The sequence below is a fragment of the Phyllobates terribilis genome, unplaced genomic scaffold (assembly GCF_046119375.1).
Source record: "Phyllobates terribilis strain yellow unplaced genomic scaffold, ASM4611937v1 Scaffold_11__3_contigs__length_659146591, whole genome shotgun sequence".
In the NCBI taxonomy this organism is placed as follows: Eukaryota; Metazoa; Chordata; class Amphibia; order Anura; family Dendrobatidae; genus Phyllobates; species Phyllobates terribilis.
This window is the reverse complement of record NW_027362771.1, coordinates 503,496,136-503,514,783: the sequence shown is the minus strand read 5'-3', so window position 1 is coordinate 503,514,783 and position 18,648 is coordinate 503,496,136. Positions and strand designations below refer to the sequence as shown.

Sequence of the window (18,648 nt, the reverse complement as noted above, 5' to 3'; positions counted from 1 at the left end):
GCCAACGGCAAGAATTAAAAATTAGTAAAAATAATTTTTGACAATTCATTTTGATATTAGATAATTTTCATCATATTAATATTCTACTACATGACCTTCCCTATGAAGGAATACTGAAGAATACAAAAAAAAAAAAAAAAACATTTAAAAAGATTACTGGGATCTTATTACATATGGCTGCAGAAATAATGGGTTGCCCATTTCTGAAACTGCATAGGGTTAAGTAGGACGTCTTTTTTTTCCGCTACACAGCCCGGCTTTGTGAGCCAATAAAATCCCACACCAGCCATCACACTCCATCATTTGCTGCCTCTTTGTCTGCTGCAGAGGAACACAATGAAATCCAGGCTTGTACCAACACCGCGATTCTCCCCAAACCTCCTCTAAGCCACCTTCTCCTTTAGCAGCGCGCACACAAAACAGTCTCGCATTGTGTCCCAGGAATTAAGTCCCCTGGAAGGAGAATATTCACTGTACAAATTCTGCTCATCATAATGGGGCTTGCAAACAATATATCCTTTTTTTTTTTTTTTTTTTTAAATATCCTATACATCAATATAGTCCACCAGTGAGAATTGCATGGAAATACGCAAATGAAAAATTTAGGTAAAAAATTCTAGGAAATAAATACAGACTTGCTAAAACCCTCCAATGCAAAGGGAGGGAAAAGAGAAGGGGAGGTGGAGGGGAATAATAGCGAAAATCAAATGCAATCTCATTGTAACACCATGAGCACCGAGCTGTAACCCCTGGGAACATGCAGATGACATTTTCCATCACATTTGAGATTTGGACACCCGATTTACAACACAATATCTACAGCAGAAGCTCATGCCAATTAAAACCTTAATGAACAAAGAGCCAGTGAAACCCTAAGGATCCATTTGCAATTAAAACGTATCAATATCATATTAAAAGCGCATGATCACTGGCGTCATCAACCCTCTACTTTAACCCTTTCATCGAATAGCCATAATTTGCGAAACTTGAGAATAGAATATGTAGCCACATCGATCAAGCCCAGTTCCTAGAAATCGAGTAAGAGAAATAATGGTAGACACTTACATTGGAAGGATCCGGTAGGGGGGAGAAAAAAAAAAAAAAGAACGAAAAAAAGAGAAAACTGAAACCGTAAAAATGAGGAAGCACAAGAAGGAAGAGAAGTCCTGGGGCTTTAAAGGACGTGAGAGTAGAAGTGGTGAGCAGGAAGCGGCTTAGCGATTCAGCCTACACACACCTCACCCTCCCCCCTCCTAACAGCTGTAGGGGCCATTAGCCCTGTCAAACAGCACACGTACATTCTGCATACAGCACGGAGACTCGCTCTGCTGCAAACTACCGAAAGAATGGTCGCTAAAAAACACACAGGCGGTTCTTCTCTCCATGGACAACAGCTATATGCCAACAGAATCAACTGCAGCATTCTGTGTCGCCCCGGTGGCCTTGTCGGTTGACTCCGCTCATTTATAGAAACAGAGTAAGGCCGCAATTATTTTCTCTCTCTAGCTTTTTTTCTTCGCTTTAAGATTACGCTTGCTAGCGGGAAACGAAAAGCAGTTTTTCTCCGATCTTCCGAAACTGTTGGCTTTTAGTATTTAGTTTCACTTCTTCCTGGCATAGGGCACGCGGAAAGGCAGTGAGAGCTCCCATTCTTTTCCTGCTCTTAGTCCCAATCTCCCCGTATGATGTAATCTGGAGAGCAGCGACAGATAAAGCGGAGTCCACCCTTCCACGGCTGCGTAAGACTGTCTGCCAATCAGAGGCTGGGCATCGCTTACGTAGCGCAAAGAGCCATACTTTCTACTATGATGCTGCCACAAGTAGACGGCTTCTGTACAGCGGTGGAATCGCGGATTCTTATGCCACGCTCTTCTCAAAAGGCTAGCTTACTTCAAAAACACTAAAATACTAAGAGGTAAGTACGCCCAGCCTACAAAATGGAGAGCTCATCACTCTATGACAGGTAGAAAAAAATAATATCTACAGAGATGAACGTAAACTAGTTTAAACGGGCACTAATGTGTTAAATCTGCGGCATACCTTCTACACACCATTCTTCATCCATCGATCAATCATGTAGAGGTATCTCCAACCTTTAACCAATCGATAACACAAATTTACTAGCAGAATGTACTAAGCACCTGAATGGGAACCTTTGGATGGCTTTTACGCTTTGTGATTAAAACATTTGATCGAGTACCTCACGTTTTTAATTTACTTTACTCACTTCTATAGCGCCATTAATTCCACAGCGCTTTACAGATATTACCATCAATGTCCCCATTGGGGCTCACAATCTATATTCCCTATCAGTATGTCTTTGGAGTGTGGAAGGAAAACGGAGAACCCGGAGGAAACCCACGCAAACACAGGGGGGAACATACAAGCTCACTGCACATGTTGTCCTTGGTGGGATTTGAATCCAGGACCCCAGCGCTGCAAGGCTACAGTGCTACCCACTGAGCCACCGTGCTGCCCAATTTTTATGTGTAGAACAATAGTGGAGTTCATATATTTATTCATTGCACAGTGTATGTATATATTTCTGTATATTGGTCACAGAGTATTTGTGCACCTACATATTCATAATACTAAAAAGGTGTGCCGGCCCGCTTTTGTTTTCATTAAAGGGAACTTGTCATTATGTATATCTAGCCTGATCCGTGAACAACATGGTATAGAGAAGGAGAAGCTGAGCAGAATGATATATAGGTTTGTTGGAAAATATTCAGTAGAACTGGTATTTATTCAATGAAATCCGTGGTGTTTGTATGTAGAAGTCCAGCAGGCGGGCCTACTAGTGATTGACAGCTCTCTCTGCATGCACAATCATACAAGGAAGACTGTCAAACAATTATTGCCTTGAATAGAATACAACTAATACTAAAATTTGGCCCACAAAAATGTTTATCAATCTGACCAGCTCCTATAACATTCTGCCTGCAGATCAAATACCATTTTCTAAATGACAGGTTGCCTTTTAGTGAGAATTCTTTATCCACTAAAAGGAAACACAATCCCGACCAAACTATGGTGCCCATTATTGTTGGCAATGGTTAGGAAGCAATGAAACCTTATCCAAACCTCATGAAGTTCAGTTTCTGGTGCAGAAATGGTTTACGTGTACAGAGGGTAGTATATGCCCTATCCAACAAATGCAAGAAACGTACAGGAAAGTGCTAAACAAAACCTTATCTTGCATAATATGCAACACCAATGGTCAAAATCACCTGAAATTAGCAGATTCAGCCATAAAATTGCACTCTATTCTGTTACACACAGACACCGATGTTGTTTGGTGATGACCTTGGTCGTCATCTCAGCAAATTCCAAATGACCATGGTAATGTTGACTGGATATGAAGATTATGCTCAGAAGATCTTTGGAGGAAGGCTTTGACCTAACCAACATAAAAATCAAGGATTTGACATTTAAAAACCTGAAGACCCAGAAATTAGAAACGCCGTACCGAGGAAACACTCAGAAGAGGAATAACAATGATAGATACCAAGTATAATGAAGCCTATGGACTGGAAGACATAGAAGTCTGTGTCCCAAATAGGGTACCTCACTGTAAGAGCCAGAACCCAGACCCCACTCTGGCAGACCTAGCCTACCTGTACTTACATGGATGGGCATTCATTTTATGGGCACCACGTAATGATAATTTTTCCTATATGAAGAAAAGGATGGGATAACTATCAAAACAAGGGGTGTATTATAAAAGGTTTAATCTTGTAGATACATCACTAAATTTGAAGGTTATAGGACCTGTCAACAGTGTCCAGTTTTTGCTCTTATTTTATTCCTGCTGCTTCTCTACAGTTTCAGAGATACAGGCTTTTTTATTTGGTACAAATTTTAATAAAATTTTTAAAAAAATAATTGGTCTCACATCAACATATTTCGCAGCACTTTACATTTAAGAGAACTCTTGTACAGACAAGACATAACAGAGTAAACGCGATTCAACAGATACCAAGAGAAGTGAGGTCCCTGCTCACAAGCTACAATCTATGAGAGGAGACCCAAAAGGTAAATAGTGCTTGTATTGTAAGGTCCAGCCACCAATATAATAGGGTGTGCACATAATGCTGCATGAACGGATGACCAGCACAGAGGGCTATTAAGTGCATGGAGGATGTGTAAACAGACGCTACGAGGGTCCTGATTTGGAAGGGCAAAACGGAAATCGTTACAGAAGTGAGGCGAGGCAAAAGGCCAGTCTAAAGAAATGTGTTTTTAGGGCATGCTTAAAACTGTGGGTTCGGGGAATTAACCAACTTGTCCTGGGTAATGCATTCCAGAGAATTGGCACAGCTCGCAAGAAGTTTTTGAGACGGGAGTGGGAAGTCCAGATTATTGAGGATTTTTGTCTTACAGTGGGTACGGAAAGTATTCAGACCCCTTTAAATTTTTCACTCTTTGTTTGCAGCCATTTGGTAAATTCTAAAAAGTTCATTATTTTTTCTCATTGAAGTACACTCAGCACCCCATCTTGACTGAAAAAAAAAATAACAAATTTAGAAATTTTTGTAAATTTATTAAAAAAGAAAAACTGATATCACATGATCATAAGTATTCAGATCCTTTGCTCAGACACTCATATTTAAGTCACATGCTGTCCATTTCCTTGTGATCCTCCTTGAGATGGTTCTACTCCTTCATTGGAGTCCAGCTGTGTTTAATTAAACTGATAGATGTGTGCCTTTCCAAATCAAGTCCTGTCTATATAAAAGACCTCACAGCTCACAGTGCATGTCAGACCAAATGAGAATCATGAGCTCAAAAGGAACTGCCCAAGGAGCTCAGAGACAGAATTGTGGCAAGGCACAGATCTGGCCAAGGTTATAAAAGAATTTCTGCATTACTCAAGGTTCCTAAGAGCACAGTGGCCTCCATAATCCTTAAATGGAAGAAGTTTGGGACCACCAGAAGTCTTCCTAGACCTGGCCGTCCAGCCAAACTGAGCAATAGTGGGAGAAGAGCCTTGGTGAGAGAGGTAAAGAAGAACCCCAAGATCACTGTGGCTGAGCTCTAGAGATGCAGTATGGAGATGGGAGAAAGTTCCACAAAGTCAACTATCACTACAGCCCTCCACCAGTCAGGCCTTTATGGCAGAGTGGCCCCACAGAAGCCTCTCCTCAGTGCAAGACATATGAAAGCCCGCATAGAGTTTGCTGAAAAACACATGAAGGACTCCCAGACTATGAGAAATAAGATAATGGTCTGATGAGAAGAAGATACAATTATCACCAAAACGTTCTAAGTGGTATGTGTAGAGAAAACCAGGCACTGCTCATCACCTGCCCAATACAATCCCAACAGTGAAAGATGGTGGTGGCAGCATTATGCTATGGTGGTGTTTTCCAGCTGCAGGGACAGGACGACTGGTTGCCATTGAAGGAAACATGAATGCGGCCAAGTACAGAGATATCCTGGATGAAAACCTCTTCCAGAGTGCTCTGGACCTCAGACTTGGCCAAAGGTTCACCTTCCAACAAGACAATGACCCTAAGCACACAGCTAAAATAACAAAGGAGTGGCTTCAGAACAACTCTGTGACCATTCTTGACTGGCCCAGCCAGAGCCCTGACCTAAACCCAATTGAGCATCTCTGGAGAGACCTGAAAATGGCTGTCCACCAACGTTCACCATCCAACCTGACGGAACTGAAGAGGATCTGCAAGGAAGAATGGCAGAGGATCCCCAAATCCAGGTGTGAAAAACTTGTTGCATCATTCCCAAGAAGACTCATGGCTGTACTAGCTCAAAAGGGTGCTTCTACTCAATACGGAGCAAAGGGTCTGAATACTTATGACCATGTGATATTTCAGTTTTTCTTTTTTAATAAATTTGCAAAAATGTCTACATTTGTTTTTTTTCAGTCAAGATGGGGTGCAGAGTGTACTTAATGAGAAAAAAATGAACTTTTTAGAATTTACCAAATGGCTGCAATGAAACAAAGTGAAAAATTTAAAAGGTGTCCGAATACTTTCCGTACCCATTGTAGGTCATTAGCAGAATGGAGGGCACGGGTAGGGTAATAGACAAATGAGTGAGGAGATGAAGGGTGGTCTTTATCAAGAAGGTGGGTTGGGGGCACAGCATACAAGGTAATAATGCAAATAAGAATAAAGAAAAGCCCTCAGATGTTTGTGAGCAACTCCCCCTTGGTAAAGACCATAAACATTAGCACTAAATAAGAAGGCCCATATCTCTGGAACAATATGGCAGATTTGAAAAAAAACAAAACTGAATATGCAGGGGAGCAGTAGGAACACAATAAGGTCACTGTTGACCTGATAACTGATGATCTTTTCAACCTCTGAACTCCAAAATCTGCTTAAAGAAATATACAAAAAGCTCACTAAATAAGAATCAAAAAAAAAGAAAAAAAGAAATGACTTCACTATTCAAATTATTCTCGTATATCACTGTATCGTTAAATGGAAGACTGAGTAGACGAGTCTTTCCTGTATTTAGCAGGACAGTTCTGTAGAATGTCAACATGTTCTTGAAATGTGACATTCCTGTTCTCCATGGCATCAAACAGAAAAACCCCAGAGCCTTTACGCCCTCCCATCACACTAACTTGTACATTTCTCCGATTTTAGATCCACGTTATGAACACAATTTATATTTCATGCAAACAGCAATGTTACTTCTACAGCAGTATCGTGTCGGCGGGGATTTGTTGTGTCCCACTGGAAAAAAAGAGAAATCGAACCCTTGAGTGATGACACCAGTATGTAATCTATTAAATTGGTCAAAATATTGTCCTATTCCAAACAGTAAAATACGATCTTCTTCCATTTCTGATCAACATGATTAACATAAATCACGCATGGCCCACATGACTGGGAAAAAAAAATATGTAAGGTCAAGTCTAAGAGGACTAAAACAGTCCGCAAGAGGATATTAGGTGTAGATTTCGTTCTGCTTCTAGATCAGAGGACTCACAGCGCACATGCTGGAAATCATCTATCCGCTGCCAGTTGCACTATTAGGCTTACGCACTTCGGATCCACGAGAAGCTCCGATGAGGGCGGGGACCAAAGTGTTGTCATACAGCTACACGTGCTCCTGCATCACACATGGCCAGAATTCATCAACCCAGAAGAAAGGACGAGTACCAGATTCATCTATAGCACATAGATCCGACACTTGAGCATGGAAATGGAGGAAGAAAAAAAAATAAAGATCGAAAACAAAACGGAAGGGTGCTGTAGATTTAGTCCTGGAGCTCCAGCAGATAATTAAGATACCACTAGCCACAAGCAAGTGTTTGGGATGATAGTCATCCTTGTAATAGCTTCAGTTACAGACTTATTTGCTGGTCACAAAAAAGCCAAGATTTCGAAAAACATAAAAAATTCAGTTCTAATTTCAATCATCCTTTATAGCCAGGATTGTGATTTTATGGGTTACATTTTAACAGCCTCAGCATTCCAAAAGTAAAAGAGTAACTTCCAAAGTTTATTTAGTCGCAACTTCCCTACAGGAACCTTAGAGGGTAATACAAGCCTCGTCAATGATTAACCCTTCTTCTATAGGACTTGCACCCTTTAATTATCTGCAAGTTTAAAGCGAACTAACAAGGTAGTGATTAACAAGGTAGTGATGATCGGAAAATGTCTAACTGGCATATAGATAGACCAGAGCCTAAAATAAAAAGTATCTTCTCGCTTCGTGTCAGACTGAAAGTAGAAAGTTGCTTAGAATTGAAGAAATTCATTTTCTTGCAGGATGTCATGTGTGGTAACCATTAGATCACGTTGTACATCTGAACTTCTCAAATTCAAAGGCGATACAAAATGAATGGAAACAATGAGGTCAACTACTGGAGCACTGCGATATGGCTTCCACTAGCTGGTACAAGTTTGAGAAGTCTATATTTCTGGTTGAACAGATCCACTGCAGTACATCTGGTGACATTGGTGGAGAAAAAAAAAAGTACATATTTTGACTGTAATGAATAGAATACAGCGCTAGTAGACTGCCACACACCCATACCATAGTGCTTACTTTACGCTGGATACAATGGGGGAAAACAATTCCTCAGGTACAGAGCTACATAGACTGTACAGGTACATATACACACATCTTAGCCATGTGCATGAGATCTCAGGGCTTAGTACAAACTCCACTGGTGACCAGTCCCATGTGTGTGTTTAACATGAGTGCTAAACAAATGGAAAATGCAGCTCAAGTCACTTATCACGGCTGTCAACTACCCTCAGCAGTCCTACAAGAATGAATGGAATGGTGATTCGCTTGCTCAACCTCTGCTCCAAACAGGCTGGGCTCTTCAGAGCCCCAAGCTCGTTATTAGTGGGTGTTCCAGTGGTCAGACGCCCCTAGCAATTGGGAAGTTATTTCCAACCAGCCTGTGATGACTAGTGCCAACTCGCGTTTCAGCAGCTTCCAGTGACATCATGTTGACAGAGCGGTGGCTTCTCATCCACTCCGTTGACAGGGTGTGATGGCAGACATCATGTGGATTGAGTGCCAGCAGTCAATCAGCTTGATGGCTGCAGTCAAGCTCCATCGACCGAAAAGCCTGGGATAAGAAGAGCTGCTCTGTTGTCGAGGAGCAGCAGAATCGCCGGCAGAACCGGAAGGTGACCTGCCTATTAGTTTTTAGGCTCATAGTAACAAAAATTTAAAATAGTCCTCGAGAACCCCTCTAAGTAAATTGGTAAATAAATTGTAATACTAAGTATTGGACTGTACTACAAAGTTCAAAACTGCACATTCAATTCTTCTGGCCTCAGAGCTCAAGTATTGAGGCATGTCTTGCTGGCTCAATGTCTGAAGGGCTTGCTGTGGCGATATGCAATCTGCAGGCATTGAATAGTAAAATCATAGAGGAAAACTAACTGCCCACTGAATCATGGGAGATTGGATTTTAGGAATGCGTTTGATAACATGCTTGTCAACTGTATCCATGGTCAACTTTGTGTAGATTGTTCGTTGAATTCCTGGTGCCTATCCTTGCCTGTTACTATGGATTGGTAGTTGCTCTGTATTTTATGAATATTTCTTCTACCATTCACAATGGGAAGGACTAAAAGTTAAATAATTGTCCAGATGAGCATGTGAACAGTACATGTCTATCAGGCTAGCTGCTGTCTTAGCAGCCGTTACCCCAATTATTTGGAACATAATAGTTGTCAAGACAGGCTCGCTGGTGCAGAAACTGGTTACACAGTGACAGGACTTGAGAAATGCTAAATGTTGAGGCAAAGCTTCTGAGACCAAGGCAAGTTGAAATTTCTTTATGTAGATGTATACCGATCAGCCATATATTTAATCTAATGACAGGTGTTGGAAAACATGGCCAAGAGTAAGGATCTAAGGCTCCTTGACAAGGTCCAAACTGCGATGGCCAAACTGGGTCAAAAGCATCTCCGAAGTGGAGCTGAGGTTTGTTACCGGTATGAAATAATTCATACCTACCAAAAGATATCCATCCATGGAAGGAACAACTGGTGACAGGTTTGCAAAGTTCATGGATAAAAAGATTAGCTCATCTAGTCCAATCTCACACAAGGACAAGTTTCCCCCCCCAAAAAATGGGGTCCTAGGCAACTAGCAAAATAGGGACCTGCTTTTTTAAGACCTTTCAAAATTTCTTACAAGCAAACGAAAAAAAAAAAAAAAAAACGCATACCGTACAGTTTATGATAAAATAATTTTATTTACTATAGCTTCGTAAAAAGCTGTATAAAACATATGTTTAAAAAGGTGGGAAAACTCATAAAAAAGGGGGGTTACTTACTGCAGAGAAGTGATCACTGATTTCTTCAATGTTTTTGACCATCTAAGAATGTAAAATACATCACTTCTCTGCAGTAAGTAACACACACATACATGTTCGTCCAGGGATTGCCGCCGTCAGGGACATCTGGTCATTTGCCCTGTTTACAACCTGCTGAAAACAGATCTTGATCTCAGAGATAAGTTTTTGTATCACAAACTGCCCCAAACTCGTTCCTGCGCCCATGCCGACCCCTGCCAAAGCGACTACAATGCACAAGTCAGCATCAAAACTAGACCAAGGAGTAATGAAAGAAAGTCGCCTGATCTGATGGATGAGGATTTCCTTTATAACATGTGGACAGCTATGTAAGTGTGCGCCACTTACCTGGGGAAGAGAAGGCACCAACCTACACGATAGGAAGACAAGCCGGCAGAAGCAGTGTGATGCTCTGGGCAATGTTCTGCTGGGAGACCTGGAGTTCTCGCATTTATTTGATACAAACAACCTATCTAAACATTGTACAGACCAAGTACAACCCTTCAGTGAAACTGTATTCCCAAAGGAAATGGTTTAAAGAAGCAATTTCATCAAAGTTTTTATCCTCTTAATATATTGCAGTCATCATATTATATAGCTATGTGTACTTACAATTTCTCATTTTGCCTTTCTACCCAGCTAATTCTTCTCTTTTCTCTGCTCTATGTAGCAACACGAAGTCTCTTGTCCCTGCATTTATCACTCCCCTCTCTACAATTCCTGACCCAGCTGCTTCCTCCTCCCCCCTGCCATAGACTTTTGCAGTAACTCATGACTTGTGCAGAAAAAATTGACCTCCTGTTGCTACATAGACCTTAGAAGGATTCAGCTGATCAGTATTTAATCACGTGAGGTCATAGACCTAATGGAAGAGAGAAGAGTTAGCTGGGTAGAAAGGAAAAATGAGCAATTGTAATTACAGAGTGCTATATAATATGATGATTGAAATATATCAAGAGGATAAAAACTTTGATGGGAGGAGAAGTGCTTCTTTAAGAATGCATTCACGCAGCCACGTGACAAGTACGTGTGCCATCTGGTTGTTTTTGGACAGTACACGGAGCCATAGACTTCTCACAGCAGTTTTAAAATGGAGACCAGTGTCCCTGGTCTGTGAGACTTGGTGCATGTCAGGTCAACTTGCGGACTCCCTTGCATCACCGAGGCGTGACCCAGTCGTACGCACCCCACTGGTTGACTGGGCGGTGTTTCACCGCACGTCACAGCCCAGTATCCAGCGCGCGCTTGCGGACAGTGAAAGCAGAGGAGAGAGGGAAAGAGCGTGCTGGCTGTGAAGTGATGAAACGCGGCCCACAGCCCAGTCAATCAGGGGGTGCGTGCAACTGGGTCACACCTGGGTGATGCAAGGGAGTCCGGAAGTGGACGAGACATCAGCGGATGTCAAAGGTGGCTGCAGCCGAGGTCACGTGATCGGGACTGAGCGAGAAGCGATAGCGCCACTCACAGGAACAATTGGCAGCAGTATGTATGTACAAAAATACTTATTTAAAACGTTTAAAAATCGATGGGCGCATTATACATAGCAGTGGACCAACTCTTTAAGAGTTGATGGATAAAAAAAAGCTTAGACAGTCTTCTTCAGTGGAAAAAAATAAACAGATAAGGAAAAAAGAAACGGATGCAAATCAGATGGCGTGAGAAAAATGGTCTGTTTCTCAGGAATGTATAAAATGACAAAGACGTGTGAATGTAGCCGAAAGAACAAGACAGTCAAGGTGTTGATTTGTCTCTAACATCTTTGTGTCAGAAATGGGATCCTACACAATATTAGGCATTAGGTTTTCATTTAATGGCTGGTTGGCAAACAAGGGTCATCTCAAGAGAACAATAGGAATTTAAGGCTTTACTCTCTATAAATACAGCAGACGGATTGTCGGCGTTTATGGATAGGTTTAGCTGTAAAAAATTAGCATATAACACATCAAAATAATGAAGAAATACATAAATCCATGTATGCACCTTTCTACCCCGGACCATAAAACCCACAGTCTACTACAAGGAAGAAGGAGAGAAAAACAAAGCCTACAACCTTTGCTCTCCTAGAGATAGGGTTTGGTCAGCCAACGTCTGTTGTGATGGACTCGTAACGATATTCATACGTCCGCCTCCTGCCCTGCAGCCACTCCTTCACCTGCACAGAAAACTCTACCTGGCCGCTCTACTACCCAGGCCAGAGGATTACCTTGACATGGCTTTGCCAGTGTTTTATTTTGCCTTAGAGAATACTGAACTTGAAGGTGTGACCGCCTATAAATTCTTTGTCTCTTTAAATGAACTTGCTCTCCTCCTCCGGAGCCACACCTGTTCATACAGACCGGTTGGGCAGGTCTACCTGTGCTGCAAGCGCATGCATGAGCTCTGCTCTTCAGCTGTGTCTGCTCTTTAAAAGCCAGCTGATCTAGAATGAGATTTTAAACAGTTTTCCAGGCAAAAAAAAAAACTCCAACATAAATCACCTTTAAAATAGTAAGTTAGCTTTTCTATCAAGTCCCAGCCGCATGCTTCCGATTCTGTGCATGACACAGGACAGCATTTCCTGAGTAGTGTGTAAAGGAAAGGGGGGCTGGCTGCTTGTTTCAATAGCTAAGCCAGCGCCCTCATCAATCAATGCCCAAAACAGACAGTAGGAGGCTGGCTTAGCTATGGTCTTGTGCAGAAAATGCAGTTTTGTATCTAGCAGGGGACTGAGCAAATCAGCTGGGACCTGGGATAGAGCAGCTAATAGAAAGTCATCCATGATCACATTATGCATGAAGACAGATTGCGGTATTAAGATATGGTGTTGCCCAAAATGATAACCATCACTACATAACAGTGAATGAGAAAACCTTCAGACTGAGATATAAGACAACTTGAGCTCCATCTTCCGTAGAACCCAGTAAGATCTCTTGTAGACATGAAGTAGAACCCAGTAAGATCTCTTGTAGACATGAAGATGATCACATGCGGTCACATTATGGCCAAATAAAGCAGGCCTAACGTCTTAATTACTGAAGCAGTGAAACTCATTCTGGATATATAACAATTCTTAACAATGTAAACGTGGCCGTAGACATTACATGAATATCAGCCAAACCCAACAATTTCAACAAAACTGGCAAACCACCTAGTGTATATTGTTATACTCCGATGTTTCTGGACAGCAGATGGCAGAGAAAATTAGAACAGGACATGTTGGATTTCAACATGGTCAAGCAATTTTTCGCAAGAGAAGATAGCTTAAGACACACCTGGAAGTAGCCCATCTTTAACATCTGTCAACTGTAGCCGTTAAACGACAGACGATCAGCTATACACAAGCCGATCAGTAGTCATTTAAGCGCTTGTTTTAGACTGGGCAATGCTATGTGCACAGAATGATCGTTAATCATAGTTAATCGGCAGCACAAGCCAGGTTTATGTAGGACGATGTGATGCTGATAATGATTACATTAATGCCAGAAAGAACAATCCAAATCACCCAACAAACGAGCATTCGTTTACATGGGCCTTTATTCTACTCTTCCCATTACAAAAGCATGCATGCTCGCATGTGTATGCGAGTTAGGGAAGAACAACTGTTGACTGAACTAGAGTACGGTTGACAGTGATATAAGGTATGTGGCTAGCGTAAGTTATTGTTGTAAGTAGAAGAAAGATGGAAAGGTTCACAACGGAGAAAAGATCCCATTCTACCTCTTCTTCAGGATATACACTCAAAATTGGCCGCAGAATTTTCCGAAAGCTCTCAATTTCAGCATCGAATATGAACGTCATGTGCAAAAAGCTTCCGCACTTACCCTCTTTGGCTGCTATCAATTAGGTTATTAATGGATTTATAAGGAATATTCTGCTATGCTGAATGCACTTGGATACAAATTATAAAGATGGGCTGCTTGTAGGTCCCTTTGTAATTTCCAATTAATGACGTCCCAGATATGTTCAATGGAAGTCAAGTCTGGAGACACTGCAATCCATGGTAGAACAACATTTAGGCCATGCAGACTGCTCACAGTAGCACAAACACGTGGCCTCGTGTTGTGTTGAAAAATGTCACCTGGGGAAGTTTGGAGAAATAACTGTAATACCAGTTCCACAAGATAATCAAAGTAACACCGAGCTGTTAGGCTCCTCTAGTCTCTGCTGCTAGGTACACCAAGTACCATATACAGTATTATGTCACCCCACACGATAATTTGAGGAGTAGGACCGGTGTGATGTTCCCTCATGAAGACCTCGTCATGGCGTTGCCCAAGTTGTCTCCTCAGATTTGAAGAATGGCGTGTAGTGATTCATTATGTACTGCAAGTGAAATTAGATGTCACTTACCATTTCAAAGGAGTCAGTCAGTGTCTAAACAAACCATCAGAAGGCGTTTGCATGACATTAGGCACGAGACAGACGTTCAACTACAGGTGTTCCATTGATCTCACCACCTCTCACAAAGAATATTATGGTTCAGAGGGACATGGCAATGGAGGTCTATCCTCTTCAGTGATGAGTCCTGCTTTTTTCTTTGACATAATGCTATAGATTGGTCTAGAGACCATGTGTGCAACACCATAAAAAGGCATTCACGTGGGAACATGAAAGTGTCCCAGCAGCTATATTTCAACACTATAACACCAGGCCTTATGTGCCTGCATGGCCTAAATGTGTTACCATGGCCTGCAGCATCTCCAGACTTGTATGCCATTGAGCACATCTTGGACATCATTAGTTGGCAATTGCAATCGAAGCAGCCAAGAGCGGATTTTGATAACTTGCATGCCCATGTGCATTCACCGTGGCAGACCATTCCTCAGACAACCATTAATTAACCTTATTGACAGCAGCCAATAGGTGCAAGTGCAGGGATTTCTGCACGTTATACTCATTCATTTGAAAATTGTGATACCATTTTTTCATCACTTGCATATCATTAACAGGTCTATCCATCCTGAGATTTCCATGATTCCTCGACTTTCTTCTTGGTGTTGCAATTTCAATGTTGAGGAGTATATGAAGAATAAATGTAAGATACTGGAGTATGATAGAGATCCAGTTTTAGAAGAGAAGAGGTCATATAAATAACTGCATTCAATTGGTAAGAACACATTACCATTGAATGGGAGAAAAATAAAAGATCTTTCAGGACTAAAATTTGTTAAAAAGTCATAATACAATAAATGTATGAATATGGCGTGAGCTATTCTATAACTGTCCCTTTCACAGATTAATACTCTGCAGCAGAAGACGGAGCACAATTACCTGACTTTTCTCGTGTATTCTTGCAGCTCAGAGGTGGGGTCAAATGGCTCATTATTTGCCATTAGGCATCTGCATGAAGGTGTAGACACCTTGGTGCTGTTCAGACTCGCCTTTGCTATAGACAGTCATCATCAGCGAGACAGTATCTCTGTTTTCCCAGCCCTAGAGACACAACAACTGCTGCACCTTACTAATGGAGGAAGTGGATAGGCTAGGCAGACATTGAGACCAAGTACAATAATCCAACAAAATCAGGAGACAACCCCAGTTGGAGCAGAAATTAGAGCCAGTTGCCAATAGAGACAATTCTTTGTGAGACGATTCACAAACATCTAAATCGGCTTTATTGGTAAATTTGTCAGGGGTGTGCACATGTTCTGTATGGTGAGACGGTGGGCCCAAGGAACCCAGTTAGACACTGGTTCCCAATATTCCATTTATAAAAATTGGATTGAGTAATAAAGGAAAAGCAATGCAAGATTGGTCTACAATTTTCCTGTATGGTAGAGACTACACGATATGCTAATGAAACAATGATGCATTCGATTTATTCGATTTGTCACTTAGAGAAAATTGGTACTTGCCCCGTCAGGCAATTTCTGACCTTAAAAGGTTAAAGTCAAGTGCACGCATATAAATGAGACCAAGGCGAAGTTTTAGTAGAGCAACACAAGAAATTGTATTACAAGTATCATTTCCATCCTGTACAGCATGAAGACCAGATAGGAGCCCAAATGTTGGCGTATCGCTCCCCTGATCTGCGGAGATTACTATTGATTACACCGGTACGTTGCATCACGCCGTCTACGACGCAGCACAGAACTTTTCCTCGTCTATTATCTTTTCGTAAGCGGTGGAGCTCATTCTGCAGGCGGTCGTAGTTTTGTTCCTCCAGTAAATGTGTGCAAGCGGGAACTGCGTGTTCTCCTCCGATGTGACGTGTGAGGGATGCAATGTTTGTAAACTAAAGAGACACGTGACTTGGGGATCTGTGACTCCGCCAGAGACGAGGAAAGATCAGCCTGCCAGGAGAGGGGCGGTGAGGAGAGGTTTCCTAGAAAGATGAGGCCCTGTGGTTTCCGTACGGAACGGAAAAGCAGCAAACAGGTATGCGCAAAAGCTCATTTTGCCTATTTCTGGTGCCACCTGTCGAATGCATTAACCCCTTACGCATGTAGGCAGAGGGTTTAATCCTGAGAAGTGAGGATTCAATTATATGTGCCACGAAGCAAGCTAGTCCTGAAGTCGGTCTACGATCTGACAGAAGGTTTGCCTTGGTGGGCGATTCATGGATGTGACTCTTTTACGCTTTGCTCTTCCTGTACTACATATACACACACATTACATATTAACCACAACTACTCACGGCTGTAAGCGAAAACAGACTCCCCGGTGTCAACGTGACATACGCGGTTACAACCCGCATAGATTTACGGTCCAGTCAACGGTCTTGGCTTTGTCGCATATTCATATGGTGCCAAGTTTCTGCCATTACTGCACCCAGTATCAAATACCGGCATTAGATGGGAGACTTAAAAGTATAGCAACGGGTGTGTGGTCCGTGCAGGGGTGCTGCGAGGTAAAGGCGGGATGAAGGAATGAGCGGTATGCGTGAGCAAACGGTAGAGTAACATCAGAGATGAATGGATTTCTACGTGGCGCTACTTCTACAGATCTGTTTGCGAGTGGAGCTCCACGTGTAATGCAAACATAGTAGGGTAACCGTTCAATTCTGGAAATGTGAGCAGGCACAATCAGCGGTAGCATACACAATGCCGAGTCAACATTGCATATTCTATGGGGCGGCACGGGCGATAATCTGATAAAGCAGAAATCCACCCATAACGCTTTACAGACAGTTTTTTTTATTTTATTTTTGTTGAACAGGGTAAACCCCAGTCACCGTTTTACCATTTTATTTAAAGTTTTGCATAAGCGGATACAGACCACTCACACAACACGTGTTCACGGTAGACACCAAACGTCACGCCACAGTTAAAGGGACACATTCCATTCTACTTGGCACACACACAACGCACACTTCCCTTTTTCGTCAACGAGTTTAAAACCCTTTTACAAATACAAAATAAAGCTCCGATATGCACACGGTGAGAAATGAAACATTAAAAGCAAAAGATAACGACACCCTTCCCCCTTTCTCCTTCACTGTACTCATATTCTCAACAATAGCTCTTTAGAACATTTTGTCGTTAGACACATTCTGAAACGTGAACATGCAAGATGTGAATGAAGGGGTTAATCTGTACTTACGGTCAGAGTCGGCACTTGCCCATTCGGTGGAATTTTGGAGCCGTCCTTATTTACAACCTGTAAGAAAAAAAAATAAAAAAACATGTAAAGTAAGGTCCAGGCATGCTGTGGTATCTCGAGACGTCCTACCCCTCAAACACTGCGTCTGGGAGAAGGGATCCTTGGCTGGATGCCGGCTGTAATGTTATTTAAATTATAGGTTTACCGGCTAACCCAAACCACGATCTCTAGGCGTCCTTGGCAAATGTGAACGAGGACGGACTAAACAATAACCTTTTGTTTTAAAAGGATCTGGCGTCAAAATTGAAAACACGGTTGATTACCAGCAGCCATTTTAGGTCTGCTCCTATAAAGACACTGGTGCATTGGCTTTTTTTTTTTATGAACTCCCTCCCTCTCTCTTCTGCCAGACGCTGGGATCATTATCATAAGACAGAGTTCTTAGTACCTCTCCTACCCCCAACACATGATATGTGACATGCTCCCTCCCTTTCGCACTTGCAGTAGAGTAGGGGAGACCAAGGCACATAGAGGGTGGGGAAGGGGTGGGGGCTGGGTGCTGTAATGCATTTTTTTTTTTTTTTTTTTTTACAGATCTTAACAGGGAGAGCAGACCATGTGGTTTCTCTCCCAGCAATTCAAGTCTGCTGGAATCTGCGGACTGGACTACAAGGAATGAATGACGGAGCTGTCAAATGGGTTTTTTAGCTACAGACATCAATTAGGGCTCTTATGTGTGCGTACGTGCAGAATAAGTCGTGCCTTTAACGCCAAGGGTACCCTTTTTCATCTCATAGGTTTTTCATTTACCACAAGCGATTATATCATTTGCCTTCTTCAGTAATGCCATGGCGCAAGGTCTGCAACACTACAGACATGTACATGGCACACGCTATATCTATGGGCATAGCCCATCTGTAGCTGTCACCGCACCTCAACATTTTTACTAAAATCCTATTAGTCCACCGCTTCCTTCTACAACACTCACCCAGAATCCATTCAAAGCCACGAGATGAATAATTTTACTTTTATGGAATTCAATGGTATGACAAAAGCGATACGAAGGAGTTAATAGACCGGACTAGACTGTAGAAATGAGGCTATCCTCACTATAACTTTCCTCTGGAAGCAGGCGACGCCAATTCGCTACTAAAAGAGTTAACTTTTGTGGGTGGCGCGACCAAGCCTCAAACTCTCAGCCAGAGCAAGCTCTTTAAACTGCGGAAGTATGTAACCTGTGAACTGCCAATTCTGACAGCATGGCGTTTACAGTGTTAAGCCATATATTAAGAAAAATGAGAATAAAAAAAAACAGGAAACCCCTC

The 18,648-nt window shown here is 42.1% G+C and overlaps 1 protein-coding gene across 7 annotated transcripts in view; it reads right to left on the bottom strand.

Moving 5' to 3' along the window:
* The window catches only part of TET3 (tet methylcytosine dioxygenase 3), an 89,966-nt gene that overhangs the window by 54,048 nt on the left and 17,270 nt on the right, over positions 1-18,648 (bottom strand). For 2 of the 7 annotated variants that reach the window (XM_073653567.1, XM_073653568.1), the window contains exon 3: positions 17,324-17,380. In XM_073653567.1, the coding sequence (XP_073509668.1) occupies positions 17,324-17,380 (57 nt within the window). The other 5 variants (XM_073653569.1, XM_073653571.1, XM_073653570.1 and 2 more) reach the window with 5 other exon arrangements.